The sequence below is a fragment of the Tricharina praecox genome (assembly GCF_024521635.1).
Source record: "Tricharina praecox strain CBS 144465 chromosome Unknown BZA05scaffold_3, whole genome shotgun sequence".
Taxonomy (NCBI): Eukaryota; Fungi; Ascomycota; class Pezizomycetes; order Pezizales; family Pyronemataceae; genus Tricharina; species Tricharina praecox.
In genome coordinates, this window is record NW_026250405.1 from 1,646,150 (window position 1) to 1,661,850 (window position 15,701).

Genomic DNA, 15,701 nt, shown 5'->3' on the forward strand with positions numbered 1-15,701 from the left:
AGTCATCTTCGCAGGTACCTACCTACATATGCACAATGCACATATGGACAATGCGTGGTTGAAACTTGAAACTTGAAACGCGATGACTGTGTTCTCGCACGAAAGCTGAGCCAGAGTTCCTCGGACCCAGAAGTTACACACACACATACGTCCAGACTCCAGGCTTCAGAGGATGGCGGTGAAAGAAGTAACCATCATTGTGGCACAGCATGTGCTGAGTGCTCACGCCGTGAGGGTAATCTTTGCCATGTACTTACATACAAACGATGCAGGGTATGTATAAAGTAAAGTGGAAGATGCCCGAGGGCAGGATCGCCGGCACAGTCTCTCCATCATCGAATGCCTGCTTATCTCCATCAGCACGACCCCGGAATAGAGCACATATGTATCTAAATAGCTTTCCCTGAGCCTGAGTGATATCGATGCGTGGGCGTGCCGCGTGAACGTGGTCCGAGCGTAATCATTCCGCATGATGTATCATGTATCTGAGTACACATGTACGGGAAAGAAGGCGAGTCGTCTTCGTTGTGGGAGGAGGATGAGGAGGAGGAAGATAAATACCCCTCGTGATACTTTAGTTATTGGCCGCGTGAGTTGAGGATCCAATTACAGTCCCCCCCGCGCCGGCGAGAAGTTGTTGCACCGCATATTCGCTAGGAGCACACATAAGCCTTGGAGTGTCTGTCCAGTCCAAGAGTACACGACGGCATCCATCATCTGAGTTAGTACTCTGCTCTACTCTAAATTCTCTAGATAGCAGAGCCTGCTTCTGCAGTAGCCAGTGAAGATGCCCAGAGCCCAGCGGGCTTGGCTGTCGAGTGATGATCCACGTACCCCCGGGGGTCGTTGAGCCAGCATGGCAGCACCGCCGGAACCGGAACCGGAATTCGAATTTGAATAGGAACTGGCCAGCACCTCCGAGGAGTCGAGGACGATCGGTGGCCCCTGTATGGACTAATTGCCGTAGATATGATACCGGATCGGCATGTGAAGGGTGAAGCAACTCGTCGGCAGGGTCTCGCCCGGAAACGACGGTGGCGAAGGATACCATATATCGTATGCAGGTAGCACGTTATCTTCAACTTGTGACCCCGAAACATGTGCTCCTGGTGGTCTGTTTGGAGGCTCAGTTTCAGGGCCGAAGCAAAAATGAAAAAAGCAGAATGGAGTGTGCGGTGCGATACACACTGTGTCTCGGTGTGCGGGGAAGCTGCACACAATCCTCGGTCGGAAACCAGCCGTACCGTTTCCAACGGTATGTACTGATCATAATTAGAGTATTGGCCCGTGCCCCTGGCTACCCTATCTATGAGCGGCTCGGGGGGCGGGGGGAGCCCAATAACTAACCGTCTTCCCTCCACAGTCAGCGCTCAGCGATTACGGTTCCACGAATAAACACGGATACCCAGTCGAAAGTCGAAACAAGCTCCACGAAGCGCATCACCAGTATCTACCAGTGTACCACCACCACCACCGCCGTCCGCTCCACTCCGGAAGCGGCAGTAATGCCCAGCCCAGCCCAGGCGGCGTTGGGCAGGGCAGGGTAGGGTCTCGGGGGTGTCGCACAGTCGCACGACGTTTCCACATTCCACAGTCCACAGTCCAGTCCGAAAGCGCAGCTGGTGTGTGCGTGCCACGGTGACGGCCCGGGGAAAAATCATGATTCCGCCCCGCCCCGCCCCGAACTTCACCATCATAATTCATGTCACATCCCCACGGAATGATGGAACCGGGGTATCAATATCTCTGGTTTCTGGTTTTGCTCCAGCACCAGCGTCAGCCCCCTGCATATCGGTGATTACATCTGCTCTGCGGTAATCTATCCCCCCTCCACCCCACCCCCAAAGGTGAGCAGCCCCCCCCCCCCAAGGAGGTGTGCTCGTTGCCTGCCTTGGTCTTGATCTTGTCACAGGCGCTGACTGACATTGCTCATATGGTTGGGGACATCTAGTGCCGGAGTAAGTGGACATTCGGATCGGGGGAATTAAATCCAAATGCGGTAATACATTAGCATTTATTAAAATTAAAAAAGTTCCAGGCGTCCGCAGCCAAATGGCCCCGCCGGGAACGAAAATCACAATATCACGGCCAGTTCTTGCCTGTTTTCCAAGGCGCAGATATACAAAGCTCATCGACAGGTTAGTGATAAGTCAAAATTGTAGTAAATTTGTTGGTAATTATTTCCATTTATTATGTGCATAATCTTCTTCATCAGGGCAATTAGCCACCATTTGCTTGCCAAGACTTCTTAATCGGGAACTCAGCCGTGCCAAAACTGGGCTGTGGCAGCCTTGCCCCTGGACATTCCCGGGGCCTCCCATACTAAATCATGTTTCGTCTATTTATTTTGGATTTTGGTTGCCACCCAACCACACCCTTTAAAAAAAAAAGGGCGCTGTGTAAATTATCTCCTGCCTCTTCTCTATCGCCGTACTCAGGTGCGAGAGAAAGCCGTGCACCACCACCACTACCAAATGGTGCTTGATTGGGTGCACCACTTGCCCCTACACCCGAGTACAGAGCTCTTTTTTAAAATTAGGTGGTTGTTGTTGTCAACTAACCGAACGTCAAAAGTGGGAGTGAAAACACTCCGGATCTAGACGTCCCCAACCATATGTACCGTATGTAAGGCGAACGGAAAATGCGATTGAACAACTGCCTAGCTGCCTAGGTATTCGAAGCTGGAGGGGTGGGGAGGGTTGAGGAGAGTGGATGATGGAGGGTGGATTCTGCAGGCTGCACAGTGCTGCAGGCTGCATCTCGCCAGCCAATCAATCCATCGTGATCCGCAGCAGTGCAGCAGCAGTGCAGCAATGCAGCAATGCAGCACTATCCATCCAGCGAGCCAATGAGTTCGTCACCACAGGCAGGCCGTCCATCGAAATCGCCAATCACAATAAACAGCACCGCACCGCACCGCACCGGCATGCTAGAGTGCCAAGGTACCCAGTCGTTGACGAGCCACCAAGACGGGAGCCACTTACATACGGTGCAGCCCAGATGCAGGCAGGGCCCGAACTGGATTTTCGGAGTCGCGGCCGAGGACTCGAGCTGGATGGTTGTGGAAGGTTCGATGCCATGTTTTCCTCCTCTCACCCCACCCCCTTCTCCCAGGGAAATGCAATCAATCGGGGGCAGGGGGAGTACTGTACCCGCAGTGTGGCGGATACTGTACCGTACCGGTACATACAACAGTGAACACTCGATGTCATGTGCCATACATACTAGTAGCCTACCGTACATACGGTATCTACATGATTGCACGCACGCAGCGCTGGCCGACCAAGCCCACACCGGCAACTCTCGGCTTCCAGCGGTATGTAAGCAATGAGATGTGCACAGGCCCGATTGGAACGGTTCGAATGCTGATGGAAACAGTGTAGCGATACCGATGGAGCCAGCCACGGCCCGCGCCGTTGCGGCTTGGAATGTCCATTGTCCAACGAGAGTAACGCCCGCCGCCGAGCCACTTATCCGATGAGGAATACGGTAACTCACTGGCGAGGAGCCAACAGATGATGCATACGGCATCAACCTGCCGGCTGGGAGTGTATGTACAATACAGTACTCACATGCGACTACACAAGGCTTGGTTAGTCAGTTAAGTGCTGGTCGTCCCCCTCCAGGCTCCCCCCGCTTTTCCGCCTCCGGTGCCACTGGCGTGCGGCGTGGCGTACGTATGCGCGCCCCAGTCTTCTGGGTACCGTAGTTGTTGGATTCACTGGCGGACAGGCAGAAGATAGCAATTTTTTGCGAGTCTGATAGGCGTCCACGATGGCGGTGCTAACTAACTAATACCGGTAGGTATCGCTAGCCCCCCATGGCTTAGAATCTTAGATACTCTCGAGATGGCATTTCGCCAGCCCGATCCTTCACAGCCGGGCCGCGTTGTCACCTGGGCTGGGGCCGGAGCCTGCTCCCCCGCGCGCCCCCGCGTATGGGCTTTCGGATTTCCTACATACACACCTGGCGCAAGTTCGGTCTTGTTTGTTAGCCGGCCCCCCTCCCCCGCCTCCGCCTGTACATACTTTACTTTACTATCATATCGCGCGTGGTGCTGGTGCTGGTACGTACGAAGTAGGTTACGTGGGGCCAATTACTTACCCCAGACTTCGAAAGCGCACACTCCAAGTCTGGGGGTCTGGGGGAGGAAAGGCTAGGACAACATGTCCTACAAATAGGTATATCTTATCTTCCCTTCCCTCCCCCCCCCCCCCCCCCCCCCCACAGCGCCCCCGCGCAGACTGCAGTCTGGTACATACGGTCTCGCGGGGTGCCACTGCGCTGTGTTGTACTGTGCTGTGCTGCCTGCTAGGTGACGTACATACCTGCTTACCTGTACAATACATACTACATACTACATGTTCTTACAGTTATGTATGTGTGTGTGTAGGTAGACGTAGCGATATAATGCTAAGGGGATGCGTTTCCCGCAGAGACGTCGACGTAGCATGAGCAGCAGCAGTGTGGACGTGTAACAGTTACCTGGTGGTGAATCGAGTTGAGTTGAGTGTTCGCATCCTCCCGTCGGAGCTGGCAGTTGCCAGTATGTACGTCCAGATTGCTAATCGATTCGGCGCAGGAAAAACGACGAATGGAACGTACGTCGTAAACTGCAAGGCTACTAGAGCTACAGCAACGTGCCAGGGATTCCGAGCCACCACTACCATCGTCATCATCATCACCGCCGCCGCCGCCGCAATCATCAATCACCATAGACACACGAGAATTCGGAATGATCATATCGCAGTGTCCAGAGTCCACGCTGTACCACAGCTCCTCTGCACGCTGCACTGGCGATCTCGCAGCGATCTCGCAGCGAGCGAGCTGGTGCGAGCTGGTCCGCACTGCGCGATGCCGAGGTCGAGGTCGAGGCGTCGTCGAAAGAAACAGATTACGGCAACGGCCCACTGGCACATTACAGTACAGTACAGTACACTGCAGCGTTCTGTTTGTGTTTGTGTTCCTTCGGGTCTCGATTGATCGCAGCTAGGGAGGGAGGGGGGGGGGGGGGGGAGGGGGGGGGCGATGCCACTCTAGAAACAGAAACAGCACGGTCACCAGAACACGCGCCCTCAGATCTAGATGGCCATTCATCTCCCCCTCCTGTTCCTCCTCCTCCTCCTCCTCCTCCTCCGAGTTGAGGTTTGCCACCGCGAGCGAGCGAGCGACGTGATGCTGTGCGCGAATTTCCGTTCTCCTTCCAAGAGCCCAAGTTCCAGTTTCCAGTTTCCCAGCCCATGGTGCCCACCCCGCGTCCATCGTGTCATGTCACGGCATGTCATTGGCAGATAATATCTCCAGGTATGTATGTATGTATTGTACAGTATGTACGAGCACATACGGCCACCAGCGGCCAACCAATGCAGCCAATGCAGTTAGTGGTTGGTGGTTGGTGCGTGTGTGACACGCCTCGGGTTACCACTGGCTCAACTGTATCGATATATACCAGATAGGTAAGCATCTATCCAATCAATCATCCATCATCCACAAACCCAAACATAGGTCAAGCCTGCACCTGCCACCGTTCTTTTCGATGGATGGGGGTGACTAGGTACTTAGGTAGGCAGCTGTGTGGAAAGAAAAGAAACCGCCCACCCATCCCGCACCAAAATTGAGCTCACGTACGTTTTACTACGCCGGAGGTGACTTGTACAGCATCGGCAGTAACATATACCGGTATTCAGCGTGGACCGGACGTCACGTCAGGATCAGAAACACACGGTGTACGATGTAGATCACAGATGCGTGTCCATTCACTCTATAGGGTCCTCTGCAGGGTCTGCAAGCTCTGCTGCTCAAATACCGATGAAATGTTCGAGTTGTTGCTTTTGTGGCGGCGCGGCGGGGAATGATCCGACCCGAACACATGATAGCACTCGCTCGTGCTGGACACGTGAGCGGCGAGAAAAGTGATATGTACTCGAGTACAGTACATAAGTACGCTGTAGGTAGTAAATTGTGAGTGACTCGACCGCTATGTACATACATCTGGAGTGTAGTTAGCCCGGACGTCTTCTCCAATGTTATACACATACCTTATAGTAACTATTGAAGATCGTCCCTCTGCCCTTCGCATGATAGGTATGCGCTCTCGGGAGAAGTGCGTAGTTTCTCCCAGGCACGTGGTCATGGAGTGTCTGATCTGTTGAACATGAGACCGACCGACTAGACTAGACGAACATAAAAGCAGCAGTCGAGAACATTTCAAAGTTGAGCGACCGCCGACCGCATTGGGTGTGCCCGCCATCACACCCTGGTCCCGCCATACCGCCGCCTTCCGCTCCCCGCAACACAAAGCCGCCTCTGTCCCCGAATGCCACACGGGTTGGAAAGACTCAGGAGCTGTACTAGTACTATGTCTCTTATCTTTTGCCGTGAGAAACAAAACGGCAAAAATGAGACACCTCAGTATCTTATATAGACATGATTCAGCCGGGATTTGAACCCGGGTCGGGCGCATATTGCGGATGGCAAGCGCCCATGATACCCCTACACTACTGAATCTGCTGTATGCATCTGATGCATCTAGTGTGATGACAGACGAGAAGTATACCATCTGAGGCTGCTCGTCCATGCACAGACGGCGTTGTCTCCCTGCCCGCAAGGAAACCAACGAAACCCCCAGCGTGGACAATCCAGCCAGCCAGTGTATGGCGCAGTGCACATCCGAGCATCGGGACATCCCGGCGCACCACCTCGCCGAACGTTCAGTCTGAGTCCAGACAGACAAACACAGGCTAACTACAGCACGGCCGGCCGGCCGACACATCGCAGATCTTCCTCGCACCATTGCGCACATACCATTGGCAGAAAACCTCCGACTGGCTGCGTACATTGCATCTGGAGCCAGCCACATCCGCTCGCACCACGTCGCCATCAAGGGATTCGGGAAACGAATTTTTCGAACGTCAGAGATGTCTGCAGGATGGGATCGATTGCTCGTATTCCACGTCCGGCACCGACGCTAGGTACTGACCGCTGGTAATGGTGGTGGTGGTGGTGGTGATACGGCGATGGGCTCCGGATGCGGTGAGTCCGTGTGTTAAGTGGCCAACTGCTCTGCCCATGCTGCCCATCCACAGACCAATCAAATATACCTAGGTCCCAGAGTGATGGCTTGTGCAGCTGTACTCTCCATACCTACCGGGACGTACTCTAGTTACCTATGCCTCGTCACACTACTACATATCCGGATTCCACAGCTCGAGTCCGTTCACCAAAAAGGAACCCCCCCCCCCACCCGCCGACCAAAGGAGTATGATGATACTTCCGAGTGGGTGCAAGGTACCTAATCGCAAAATCTCCTCCATCCTGCGGATGAAGCTATGTACATAGCAACATCGGATGGATCCCACCCCAACCGCGCAGTGCGCGCTTAAGATAATATCTTAATATCTCTCTCTAGCATCGTACCGTACCGTAACGTACGTATGCAGGCTCTCGCCCCGCCCCGCCGCGGTATATATGTACTCGAACATTAGGCACATAAGTAAGCTACAGATACAGATACAGATACAGATACGGATACGGATACGGATACGGATCTTTGTTCCAGCTGGTGCAACTTGCAGATTAAATTTATATCTACATACTTGAACCGTTGTCTGGTGATGGTGGCGGTGATGGGAGGTTGTGGGCGTGCGCGTGGATATGGTGGTGGTGCTGGTGGTGCGCCTTGCAGGACAGTATTTGCCGATAACTAGATACGGCCTGCATTCACGACCCCCCCCCCCCCCCTCGCCGATGATGTCGGGCGACGTGGTGCGAGCGGACGTTGCTGGCTCGAGATGCATACCTACTATACGCAGCTAGCCAGCCAGCCAGTCGGAGGTTTTGCAGCCAATGCAGTGGTCACTGATCCTACGAGGAGGATCTGCGATGCGCCGGCCGGCCGTACGGTGCTGTGTCTGATTGTCTGAACGTTCGGGGAGGTGGTCTTTGGAGTGCCGGTATACTGTATCCCGAATGCAGATGCGACTCGTGAGGCGCACGGAGTGATTAACTGGCTGGCTGCGGGCGGGCTTGTCCGCCGGTGGGAAGACTGGGTTTCTGGGCTTGCAGTAAAGCAGTGGAGTGGTGGTTGGGGAGACAGAACGCCGGCCGTGCATGGATGGGTAGGAGGTATAATACATAGGTTGGCTTTTTCAACATCTGTTATTGCACTATATGCGAGAAACGCATACACAAGATTCAGTAGTGTAGGGGTATCATGGGCGCTTGCCATCCGCAATATGCGCCCGACCCGGGTTCAAATCCCGGCTGAATCATTTCTATATAAGACAGTCAGTGTCTATCTTTTGCTATTGCTATTTTGGTTCCCAGGCAGATTTCAAAGGGTTTATTGCACTTCACGTGCAGCGTTTTCGACATTTCTACATAGTTGGTTAGGCAGGCAGGTCTTCGGTGGCGCTTCTGTCCCAGCCTCCAGCCTCGGGCGACTTCGAAGTTTGTTTTTAGATCGCCCCTATATCGAGTCTCGACCGCGAGCGTAAGCATTTTGGAGCAAACTCAATCGTGATATCTCCCCCACACAAATAGCATCCAGTGAGAACCGTGATGAGTTTGGGGGATCATCGCGACAAAAAGAAACGAAATCATTCTCGCCCTCGATGAATGGGTGGCTTGGAAGTTCCCAGGCACTACGAATCACAATCACGTCGGCAGGTCTTATGCAGAGGGTTTTTTTCAATTTACAACCCATAACGCTGTGTCAGCCTTCGGGAGTCGAGACTGAAGAACTCTGTTTACCTATCCGAGCACCAACTGGAAATATTGCCTCCTGTGCTCGCTGCATGCTATCGAACATACCCCATCGATCATACCATCCGTCAATGGAAATGCGGGCTGAGCTCTTATTGTCGCGGCGGCGACTCTGGATCTCCTCAATACAAATGTTATTTCTGCTCGTCTACCTACCATATGAAGCCATGTATACAAGTCATAAGCCTTATGGCAGCCTTGTATGAGGGCGATATTGAAACAACCCCCATGAGTATATTTTTACTTATATTTGTGTATTTTTTTTCTGTAGGGCTTTTCAGAAAATAAGGCTTAGTCAGGGTTTGCAACTTTTAGGCCATATTGTTGAATATGGCTTCCACAATCTTGAGGGCTGTGAAAATTAGTTGCGACCCATAAGCTTTCTGCAACGCCTACTAGCTGCCATGCCTTATGAGTTCATAGGGCTTCCGTAAGGATGCCATAAGGAATTTTCATAAATAAGGGTTCTTGTGATTCTAAGCAATACATAATGACCTCTTCTGCACAAGCCTTATCATACAATACTTATCACTTGTGGATGCTCTTCTTCCGTACCCTCACATACCTAAACCAAGTACTCTCCTTCTCCGCGGATACCTACGCTTGTACTATATGACTATGTCCGCCGGTTGCTGTACATACCTCCTTCTTCTATAGAACAATTTCATGCTTTTTGTTTAATCATTGATTGCATGCGACCTGTCTAGATCATGGCAATGTCTACCCGTACACTTCCCTGTTTCCACGCCGCTGTCCGACTCGACTTTACCGAGTGGCCGATGTGGCTTTCCCTGCCCTTCGCCCCGGCCTAAGAACAATTTCATGCGTAGGATTAGTTGAGCATCATCAGCTATCACTTCATTGGGCGAGTGATGAAACGTGTACGATCCCTAGCAAAACAAAACAAAATAAAACTTGGAACAGAGGCGGCCAGGGGAACCAACCCAACCCAACACCCAAAGCCTTCACCCCCTGGAGCTTACTGGTACTTAAATCCTCCTACGCTGGATGAGCGGCCACCAGACTACTATATAGATGACTTCATTAGTATTGAAATAGGCTGATGACAGGGTTCAGCCTTACTGGGCGATTTTCGTAAATTTCTCATTCTTTCATCGATCCAGCTAACTACTCATTATCACCACAACCACTGGTCGAGACGTTCTCTTTCCATCGAACATGTTTTGACATTGTCATCATGATAGTTGTGGTGGTTGGGCCCGTTGGGTGATGAGAAAGAGACCCTCCGACCGTATTCAGCCTCATCCTGGCGGTGCCAAGATCTCAGCCTATCCCAATACTAATGGAGTCATCTTTATAGGCAGTATCTACTTGTATAGAACCACAAGCTCCCTACCTGGATACCTTTTGATCCGGCATTACTCCATAGAACCTCACTCGAATCCGCACCTTCGCCCCCAAGGCAAGGGGTGAGAGCGCAGCAGGTTTGGCCATGGCGATAGGGGCCGATGAGGTCAGAGGCCTCCTGTAACCGGTACCGGCATAGTACTAGTATACGAGAACCGACGCAACGAAAGCTCATGTTTCCGCAAGACAAGGCTCACCCTAGCCTAGAGCTCAATTCAGTACTAACAAGTATAGCACCACAAGCTTCCATACCTGGATAACTTTTAATCCGGTATTACTCCATAGAACCTCACTCGAATCCGCACCTTCTCCAAACAAAAATGTTTTCCAAGCACCCCCACGATCACTCTCGCCCCCCCTTCGCCCCCAAGGCAAGGGGTGAGAGGCGTGGTAAATTACTAAACTCTCCCAAACCCCCAAAGTGCCCGAGCGGTGGCTAGTGGGATCGAAGCGGCCATGATATATGGGACCGTGCGCGGGCATAGCGGCAGAAGAATTCTTCACGGGGGGCGATTCTTTGGGACCGTAGAGCACAGCAAAACAGGTACCTGGTAGAGTACTATATGTACATACATAAATACATACGCGGAGCGGCCATAACGCCAGTGCTTCGGATTGAGTGGAATTCCACATCCCCATGGAAGGAAGCCAGAATGAATGAGTCCCAGATCGCTGGGTGAGGTGTGATTGGCAGCTAATTAATGATCTCTGGTGGACATGCTCTGGTGAGAGGGTGGTGATCTCGCTGCCACTTCAATAGAGTACCTAGGTAGGTCATAGGTACCCATCGACCTACCCCCCGTATTCCTGCTCGATGTTTGTGCGGCCCTGTCATTCGATGGTCGTGGGGCGCATGGCCGCAGGGCTCGAGGGTTCGCGCTGCAGATAGAGTACCTATGATGTATGTACTATACGGGAATTTTTGGGTCTGCGAATTAGTTATGCATACCTAATTACCTAGGTCACTCAGATTCGGAGGGTTTGCTCTCGTCCAAAAGACAAGGCCGGCGCCATGACCGTAAATCCACCGTCACAGGTGATGATTTCGGAGCCATGATTTCGACCCTCACCCATCTATGGAGTAATAGAATACCTACATACATACTCACGGCTCGAGCTTTGACTCTAGAGCTCTTACGGTGAGGATGGCAGTGGCAGTCGGGAGGTAGTTGACCGCAATCCGGCAATACGGAAGCTGTCATGTATCCGATGGGCTGATAGGTACATCATTCTTTACTATAGGGTGAGGCCGATTTCAATCCGACGGATTGTGCGCGGCCAGCTAGCCGTTGGTCATCCAGCACCAACCAGGTACCTACATGATTATGTGTACTATAGGCGAGGTGAATCAACGTTGTGATGTGTTGGATCGCATCGCAGGATAACTATGTAACTACCAGTGCGGATGTGTCTCTCTGCGCACGCAATCACAATCTCGCCATTCGCACGGCAAGTTATTGCCGACTAGCGGAGCCGGCCCTTCAAGCCCGCGGAAGCGGGAGTGTTGAACGGCGCGCCCGTAGAGTGTAGAACCGGTAGATGGTAGATACTCCTCCTCATTCTCCTTCTTCTCCTGAATTGAGCATTCACGATTCACACCGCGTACCGGGTGCACGTGTAGAGTAGGTAGGTACATAGTTAGGTAGGTACATAGCTCTCATAGTAGTTGTGTAGATACTTTCCTGTACCGGGCGTGATTGACAACTATATGCAACAGGGCCCTCCGGAGTCTGCAGGGACGGACCTGCATGCTACTATTTCTCCATTGCGTAAATGTCAACTCGGTCGAGGGTGGAGGGGGGAGGCTTGTCGAAAGATCAGCGTCTACTAGGTAGTAAGCAAATCTCTCTGCGCACGAGTGGGGGATCAGCGGGCTGGACCACCGAATCAGTGTAGCATCCTCCGAACGTTGGTTGTTTCATCTGGTTTTGGGCTTTTCTTTCTTTTCAACTTCGCCATCATACACAGGATAATACATACCACAATGGCTCGTATGATGATAAGCTTTTACCCTACTGGAGGTAAAGGGAGTGAAGTTATACATAAGGATATTTTATACCCTCCACCCCCCCGGGGTGGGCGTAGTGGGAACGCCGTCGAGTACCTATCTATCGGTGAAAGGAAAGTCAGGTGACGGCCCGTTTAAGGCGCGAAGGAGTGAAGCTGGGTGATGCCTGCCTTTAAGGGTTCCTGGCCTTCCCTCCCCGTTCACGCGTACTAAAATACCTACATAGCGTCTCCGAACGACCGATAGTTAGAGCAGTCTACGGGAAGAAGAAAAAGAGCCCTTTACCAAACGGTCGTCCGCAAATCGCACCGTGCCGTGCCCCAGGGGCCAGTAAACAGAGACTTCCGAGTTTGGCAATTATGAACCGTGGATGTATTAGTGCCGTACCTTAATTCTCACAGTTATGAAGCTCGAAGGAGCTGGTGGTGGCAGCGGCAGCGGCGGCGGCGCCGGAGAAGGGCATTCCCCGAGAAAAAAATGAAAACCTGGGGAGCCGGTATCGATAATCGGCGAACCTCTACCGTCTATATCTGTATATCTGTACCTATCATGCCAACAGTAAGCAACACACTCTGAAAGTGGAGTGATGATGCAACTTACTACCTATGGTCTTCTGCCTACCTATCTCAACACATTCCGAAACATCCATTCCCCTTCCTGGTTATCGAGATTGAAGATGGTCGTTGACAATTGCTTCTTGCCGATGGTGGGCAGCTACCTATCCGCATCCGTAGCAGTAGCTTCGGCTCCAAAGCTCTCTGAGAAATTTGTTTGCAACATGTTCGGGGGTTTTCGGTAGAATAAAATGTTTCTTTCGACTAGAAGTTTAGCGGGGGTTGTTTCCCTGCAGGCCGCCAGTGGCCACCAGACGCGTACATAGGTAAAATAGACATGGGACAACTAGTTATCGTCAGCTTGTTGGTCTTTGCTCGATCCCTGGCTCAGCCAAACCAAGGATCCTCTGCGTATTCAGCATCCCCGCCCCTCGGTTGTCGTGCCGTACATATGTGCGTTGCTGTTTGGATTGCTTTTTGGGTTGCGATGGCGGTGGTGGTGGTGATGGACTGGTGGTGGTGGTGTGGTCTCGGCTTCGCTTCAGACGGGGCAGGTGTCGGTCAGGCATCTAGGATTCTCGCTGTGCAAGCAAACCCTGCCGGAATGGGCTGCCAATTCACGCTTCAGCACTCGACCGACAGTGGAGGGCACGTGGGGTCACTTTGTTTGCCCCTGTCCGGCCAGAGCTTGTTTTTTGTCGGCGGCGCTCCATTGAGGCTGCTGAATGGAGCATGTAAATGTGCAAAGACACAACGCTCGTCATTGGACTTGAAGGCCCCTGCGATTCCAATGCGACCCAAAACAGAAACAAAAAAAGAAAAGAAAAGACCCGCATAACGGAGAAATTGGCCGGTATTCGAGAACCATGGGTCCACAGATGGGACTGACTGAGTTTGTCGGCGCACGGGTGTTTTCGAGTACTCGGAATACCTTCTTCCTACCCAGTTATGCATACCGTGGGGTCGACTCCAAGTATGGAGAAATTGTTCTCAGGGTTCGAATTCGTCGATTGGGAACGGGGTCCGCAGGACTGGAAAAGGGGGGATGGGGGCGCTTACACTAGGTATTCCTCCGTAGTAAGTACTCTATCGAGAACTTCAGGAAGGAGGCGAGGATTGGGTGTCGCGATGTGCCGAGGTACATAGGCTATGTACCTACTCTAGAGTCTACATACCGTCCTCGTACCTATTTCAGCAGACCAGCCGGACTGCGCGAGTGTAGATCAAACGGTAGAGCAAATTACACCGCTGCTGAGACGGCCGCGGTCGGCGGCGAGGAGTCGATACATGGCAGGTGCGTATGATACCGGTACCTACCCCATTCTCAAGGAACTCAGCCAGAAGTTTTCGAGCTCGCATACGGTAGATATTGTACATGACCCCGACGTCATACGTACCCGCGACACAGGACACAGCGCGCCAAAATTATATCGGCGGCACGGGTGCATGTGCGTGCGTGCAAACGCCGCCCTCGACCTCGACCTTTCAGCTCCGATCAGATCTGGCCGGGTGAGTGAGCACGGCCGTGCGATCACGCAGAGTACAATACATTCTCTACAGTACACGCCCCTTGAACCTACATGCATACCGTCGACCCCGTTTACTACTTACCTATATGTAGTACCTATAGGTACAGTAGTATAATATTAGCGGAGAATCATTCCGATCCAGCTCCACCACATGCCCGACATGCGATTTCCATCCCTTTCTCTCCGTGTGTGGTTGCAAGTGCTCGCGATTTCCGACGCACTCCGGATCGCGATGCGTACGAGTCCACGGTATTTCGGTGCCTTACTTCGCACATGGCGGTGGTTCTTCGGCTCGGATGGTGTCACGACGGGATGGCGGTGGCGGCGGCGGCGGTGACGGCTGTGGTATGTAGTGGTGGTGGTGGTGGTGGTGGTGGTGGTGGTGGAACATGCATCCTCGTTACTAGTAGATAACCTTTTTATGCCCCGAAGCGGCACTTCCGGAACATACCGTCATACATACCGTCCCTTTTCCCTCCATCCCTCCCTCCCGCGCCGCGGTGGCGGACGGAACGGTCCGTAAGACGTCCCACCCCCTTGCGCCTGTGCCCGAATCACCTCCATACGGGCAATACTGTACAATACACTGTTACTATACCTACCACACACGATGTGCTCCCCTGAGCTGTGCAAAGCGGGGCGAAGAGACATGCATGCATGCAGGAGGAATCCAGAATCCATCGTGGGCGTTCGCAACGCGACGCGCGCGAGCACCGGCAACAGCAGCTATGATCGGGGTACCTATTCTTCACGTTCCGGCTGCCACAGTGCTGGAGATGAGCGATCTCGGGCCCACGATGGAGGGGATCTGGGTAGGTAGGGAGGGACTCTATAGTATAGTACTCTGCCATATGGATAATGGGGGCCGCGGCGATGATGGCGTGGTGGATAAAGTAGATGGTTAGATATGTAGATACTTGTGGCATGACGAGTGCCGTATGATATGTAGATATAGAGTAGAGTACATCGTATCCGTGCCCCTCCGCATGCATAGCATTCTCCTCGCGAGCAAGCAAAATGCAAACGCAAATGCGAATGTAAATGCAGGCCGCTATACTCTATAGTAGAGTGCCGTACAATGCATTCATGCAGCATACTCTACTCAATATGTACCGTAGTTACCAACAGCCAAACAACCGCAAGCGCCAAACAACCCCTTCCGCGCCGCGCCGCCGCCGCCGCCGCAACTGTGCATCATAATTACAGTGTAGAGTATGTTCCATTGGGAATTCCGTCTAGAATCCCATCGCACGACTGCTCTAGTAGTAGTAGCCATGTCCCCCATAGGGCCCATACGGTACCGTAGCGTATGCAATTCCCCATCTCCAGTGTCCATCCGGTGAGACAGTCCTCGGTGCCGACCGAACGTCCATCCCCACCGAATGCCTATCCCACCAACCACCGATCGGCGCCAACGAGCCACGATCACCGACCACCGAGCGAAGGAAAACCTCGGCACGTAGGGGAATATCTTGCATC

General features: G+C 52.8%; 1 protein-coding gene and 2 non-coding genes across 3 annotated transcripts; 1 reads left to right on the plus strand and 2 right to left on the minus strand.

The window, feature by feature from the left end:
• Positions 1-4,227: 4,227 nt before the first annotated feature.
• BZA05DRAFT_387638 (uncharacterized protein) lies at positions 4,228-4,990 on the minus strand. The gene is made up of 2 exons (XM_051482603.1): positions 4,583-4,990; positions 4,228-4,512 (listed from the first exon to the last, which is right to left on the minus strand). The coding sequence occupies exons 1-2, from the start codon at positions 4,704-4,706 to the stop codon at positions 4,358-4,360; spliced, it is 279 nt and encodes a 92-aa protein (XP_051343192.1). The 5' UTR covers positions 4,707-4,990; the 3' UTR covers positions 4,228-4,357.
• A 1,437-nt stretch (positions 4,991-6,427) lies between these two features.
• BZA05DRAFT_t42 lies at positions 6,428-6,507 on the minus strand. The gene has a single exon. It is a non-coding gene; the product is annotated as a tRNA-Gly (tRNA).
• Positions 6,508-8,190: 1,683 nt separating this feature from the next.
• BZA05DRAFT_t39 lies at positions 8,191-8,270 on the plus strand. The gene has a single exon. It is a non-coding gene; the product is annotated as a tRNA-Gly (tRNA).
• Positions 8,271-15,701: the final 7,431 nt, after the last annotated feature.